Source organism: Osmia bicornis, unplaced genomic scaffold (assembly GCF_907164935.1).
Source record: "Osmia bicornis bicornis unplaced genomic scaffold, iOsmBic2.1, whole genome shotgun sequence".
NCBI classification, from domain to species: Eukaryota; Metazoa; Arthropoda; class Insecta; order Hymenoptera; family Megachilidae; genus Osmia; species Osmia bicornis.
The window spans coordinates 617,323-622,907 of record NW_025791146.1 but is presented as its reverse complement, the minus strand read 5'-3'; the positions used below and the strand labels follow the sequence as shown (position 1 = coordinate 622,907).

Sequence of the window (5,585 nt, the reverse complement as noted above, 5' to 3'; positions counted from 1 at the left end):
CAATATCGTCCATATAAACATCAACTCCTTTACCTCTCCAGTCATCTAAGATCTTATTCATTGTCCTTTGCATAAATCTGTGGCGAGTTCTTGTAGCCCATCACCATACTATTCCATTCGTACACCAACCCATCAAACTCGAATGCTGTCTTGTATTTATGTTTCTCCTCAATCTCAATATGGTAGAATCCTTCTTTTAAATCAATTACCGTAAATACGTTTGAACCCTGTGTATTTTGTATTATCTCTCTTATCGTCGGTAGAATATATGGATCTTTTTCCACCAAATCATTTAATCCTATAAGATTACTCACAACTCGCACATCTCCATTAGGCTTCTCAATTGCACTAATCGGGTTTCTCCAGTCTGATCTCGACTTCCTAATAATACCCCGATCTTCTAAATCTTTAAAATATTTCTTTGTCTTTTCTCTGAAGCTCTGCGGAACTATCTGACCTCGTCTAATCACCTTTTCCCCTTGTTTCGTTCTTATGTAACATTTTTCTCCAGTTTTGTACTGTACTTTCTGATTAGAAGGCTTAAGTACTTCAGCAAACCTTTCAATAACACTTTCTAATTCTAGTCCCGTTCTCATTTTCTTATTCTCTTTTTCACTTCTAATGTCCGTCTGATTAATTACACAACTTCTTTCCTCTTCTTTAAAACTATCACTATCCTTTTTGTTTTCAACTGTTTTTCTTCTTTCAAGACACCTTCTTGCAATATGTCCCTGATCGCCACACACATAACATTTCCTAAACATGATTCTCTTCCTATAACAATTATACTGTTCCCCAGCCCGGGCATGTCCAACTTTCAATTTTTTACTCATCTTCTCTCTAACACTTTCTTCAATCATTGTTAATGCCATTTTCATCACTTCTACTCTCATATTTTCTCGCTCATCTTTCTCCTCCTCCTCCTTCACGTACATTTCCAACTTCTCTATAATTTCATCCCAATCATTTAATCCACTAAAATTTTTATCCACCAACCAATCTTGTAAATCAACACCAATAAAAAACCAAACTGTTCTAATATTAACTTTCGCAACTTCCTCCTGTATGAGCATCCTAGCTTTTACTCTCTTAGCTTCTTTTAACATATTGCTGGCCACTTGACCACGGGATTCACTTGTCTCCCAAATCCTCCTTGCGTTCGCCATGTCAGTCATTTATTAACTAGGGGTTCAATCCCCAACATATTATATTGTTTATGGAATTAATTAATCTCTAGATAAAATGACAAACTTACAAGGTCCATGTTGCCTCATGAAAACGATTAACAAAACTATTAGAGTTAGTTAACAAAAAGAAATAATACAACTTTAGGCCTAAGATACCGTTTGTTCAATGGTCATTAAACAAAACTTCAATAGGATGTTAATAAATAAGGTTTCTGTTTTAATCAAACCAACCTTCGTTGACTTTTGATGCGTTTGGTCACACTCTTATAATTTATCTAAGATATTGTTCTCTTAACAATTGTTCTCTTTGTTAGGAGTTTTTAGAAGGAGTCAAAATTATATAAAAAGATAAGAAAATAAATTAAAAAATAATTTTTATCCCCTAAAATGGTCGAAAGTTTGAATTTTGAAAGTTGTATTAAGACACTAAAAAATCCGACTTCAAAATGCGCTAAAAAGTATAAAATAATTTCTATTTCATTTATATCTGTATTCCACAGCTATTAATACAATCTATTTAATCGTTAAATAGGATACTAAATATATTTCAAAGTTTTCGGAGGCGGCGCAAAATTAAAAGCTTTTCCTCCACTAGGAAGATCCTAACTCCGGCGTCGGCAACCTATGATAAATCACCCATTTGATAATTGCAAGTAAACAATATTCAACGGGAATCAACAAACCGATTGCGAATTAACTATACTGCAGTTCACGAGTGACCGCACTAACTAGCGCAGCTCATCAGTAGTTCTAGGGAAATTTTGAATAGTGCGTGTGATTCCCCTTTACAGCTTGCTTCTTACATTGCGTTCACATCATGTTTTTCCGGAAAATAATAGAATTTTCATTGCATCGTGAAACTTTACAATATCATCACCGGTTTTCAGTTATCGTACGTCATATATTTCTGCCCACCATTTATATGATCGCAAAGTATAATAAGAAGCAAACTGGAGAAGGGAATAACACACGTTATTAAAAATCTCTCTAGACCTGGTGAACGGCGCGAGTTAAGTATGGTCTCTCGTGAACTGCAGTATAGTGCATGTACATCAGAAGTGCTGCCAATTTCTGATACAATCGTTACAATTACAAATGTTTTCAGCCGGACCGATAATTTTTCTCTTACAACCTATTAATTACCAAGTTTGCCATACCACAATCAAATCGTTATTAGCAGCACCGTTTGTTCGGGTATTTTTAATTTTGCGCCGCCTCCGAAAACTTTGAAATATATTTAGTATCCTATTTAACGATTAAATAGATTGTATTAATAGCTGTGGAATACAGATATAAATGAAATAGAAATTATTTTATACTTTTTAGCGCATTTTGAAGTCGGATTTTTTTTTTGTTAAAAATTATTTTATTTCACACTTTTTAGTGGAATTAGAGAAAGGAACAATATTTGTAGGATGCCGTAAAGTTATATTTTAATCTCAATGGTTTAGTAAGGATCAATTACTGTTAGTTAATAAAAATAAAACAGCAGAACACCGAATAACATGTTTTTTAAATCACTTTATTCAAGAAACAATAAAAATAAAAATAGTGATATTAATATTAATAAAAAGAAAAATGAACAATGTTACCCCGCCCCCCCCTACCCCTTCCCCTTCCGCCTGTTCCCCTCCCCCCCTACCCTGACCCCCCCGGTAACCCCGCAAGCGCCTGGACCTGCCGGCCGCCACTCCTCTTTCTGTAACGTATATAAAAAAATGAAATTATTAGATATATATGTTATTCATTAAAATATTATTATTGTAAATATTTTCCCTAATTATATTGAACAGCAGAGATGTTCTGATCAGGGCAATATTGAATTCCTCTGTACGAGGCAATAATTCATAATATAAAAAAGAATCTGTAATACATACTTCGCGGTGGCTTCGCCTCCTCGCCGATTTCCGCAGGTCGCACCTGAGGGAGGGGCTCCTCCGTCGGTCGCGGATCCTGTTGTTGCTGAGGGAGGAGCTCCTCCCTCAGTTGCTGCAACTGCTGTTGCTGTTGCTGCTGCAGCTGCTGCTGCAGCAGCTGCATCTCACGGTGATGCTGCTCCTGTTGCTGCTGCAGCAGCAGCTGTACGTCCCTGAACATTTGTTGATCTGATAGAGAAAACAAAAAGATATATATATATATATATATACTGCAGGCATGTTTCTGAAATATTCACAACATACATTTCGCACAGATTCTTTTACTTTTTTCATGTACTCTTTAATTGCCATTAATAAAGTTATCAAAATCATACTTACAATTGTTATCAGATTCTCCCATGGTTTTTTTTTTCAAAATTTACTAACTGTTATGTTCTGAAACAAAAAACATTTGTTGAGTAATGTTTGGAAAAAAAAGTAAAAATATATAAGCAACAACAGTTACATTAATATTATTAAATGACTAGAGGTAGAATGTTATCGATTACAGTGAAATATTGTTTATATTGTATAGAACGAAAGTCACACGAACGGCGACAAGACCGTGTATATCGAAACACATCTATACTTTTTAAAGTGTATCAAGATAACTAACACTCAATATGTACTTCTTGTATAGTTTTATTATTATATTCACTGAATACGAACACGGAAACTATTTTTCATTAGTGACGAAAATTTTTGATTGTTTGAATTGCGAAATATGTAATAAATAAATACAATCAACTACGTATGTTTAAACATCGACAAAAGCGATGAAAATGACAATCGAAATGTATCAGTACTCAAATAATATTTTTTTATAAATTAAAGTTGTAGAAGAAATTCTAATTAGTTTTATTTTAAAATCAAGTTGTAGAAGAAATTATAATTATATGAATGTGCGATTTCATACCAGGTTCACTGTCGACCAGTACAAATTAATAAAATTATTCGTTTGTTCCCCCATTTAACTTCGTACATTGTTTAACACCCGAACAACGGTTCTAATAGCAATAAATGTTTCCTACATTCGTATTCAGGGCACATTCAACCGATAAAAAAAGCAATATTGAATATTATTGATAATGGTAATAAAAGAAAGGAAATATCTAATCATATTTGTTAACATATTTGTATTACTTTTTTATTCATTATAATATTTGTAATAAATATTTGTTAACAATTCAAAATCTAAAGTTAAATAATGAAAATAATAATAAGTTATTCTTTGATGTAATAAAACTAGGTATTTTTTGTTGAAAGTGACTATAATAATACAGCAACTAAATGAACCGTACCACCAGCCATTAAGAAATATTAATATACATAATTAGATACAACGTAGACGGAAATGAAATATTGCACGTATCGTACTTACCACTTGATCGAATCGCTGTTCGTATGAAACTGAGCAGGAATCTGTGACTTCCAAAGGAAGAGAATTGGTGGGGCACATTCCAGGATCGCACATATTATTCTCTATGTTTACATTCCTTTCGGTATGTGCGTAGTAGTTTATATTGACCGTAAATATTCGTAAATATTCTATTTGCCAGAAATGCGCAAAAACTAAACGGCGTATAGTCAATGATAGAAATATTCATACCCTCTTAATGTTGAATAGTATTCGGCTCGAAGAATAATGTAGTAATTATAAAATTGTACACTGGGCATTAAACAATATTCATTTGAACCCCATGAAGAATTGTTGGCAATATTGTAAAGTATAATGTACTTGAAAAAAAAACCTGTAAACAAAAAAATTAGCTTCGCGAAGCAAATAGGAGAACGTGAGATATATAAAATCATAACGATATGAATATACGAATCAGTGCCAAGATGCATAAAAAGACGCGTGGAAATGTAATTGAATATTAAGTAATGCAAATTTTGATAAAATTGCAAGTATTTGTAAATATATGTTATATTAGATCCACTTAACATTGCCGTGAGCTTTGTACGTATATCGCATTGAGCTATTTTCAACTTATCGCACAATGTAACGGAAATCTACTATAACTTAGCCCATTATTGCGATCGACCTCACAATATAAACATACATAGGTACAGCCCATAGACAGATCGCGTAGTCAGTTGAAACGAAAACCTGGCAACGTTAGGTGTTCAATTGATTGATACCTACGGTAATAATTAATTGAATATTTTCAAAAGTGCTGCAAAGGGAGCCGTTTCAACTTGTATTACTTTATTATATTTTTTATATAATCCAGAACCAACCGCGTCTGCTTGAAGCGACCAAAAAGTGTTTGTAAGAACAAACCAAACGCGTCTGCGTGGAGCGACCAAAAATTGTTTGTAAGAACATACCAAACGCGTCTGCGTAGAGCGACCAAAAATTGTTTGTAAGAACAAACCAAACGCGTCTGCGTGGAGCGACCAAAAATTGTTTGTAAGAACAAACCAAACGCGTCTGCGTAGAGCGACCAAAAATTGTTTGTAAGAACAAACCAAACGCGTC

The 5,585-nt window shown here is 33.7% G+C and overlaps 1 protein-coding gene across 1 annotated transcript; it reads right to left on the bottom strand.

Annotated features, from left to right (window-relative positions):
- Positions 1-2,634: 2,634 nt before the first annotated feature.
- On the bottom strand, positions 2,635-4,924 carry LOC114881571 (serine/threonine-protein kinase CBK1-like). The gene is made up of 5 exons (XM_046289598.1): positions 4,485-4,924; positions 3,443-3,499; positions 3,065-3,292; positions 2,830-2,886; positions 2,635-2,651 (listed from the first exon to the last, which is right to left on the bottom strand). The coding sequence occupies exons 2-5, from the start codon at positions 3,462-3,464 to the stop codon at positions 2,635-2,637; spliced, it is 324 nt and encodes a 107-aa protein (XP_046145554.1). The 5' UTR covers positions 3,465-3,499; positions 4,485-4,924.
- Between the last annotated feature and the right edge of the window lie 661 nt (positions 4,925-5,585).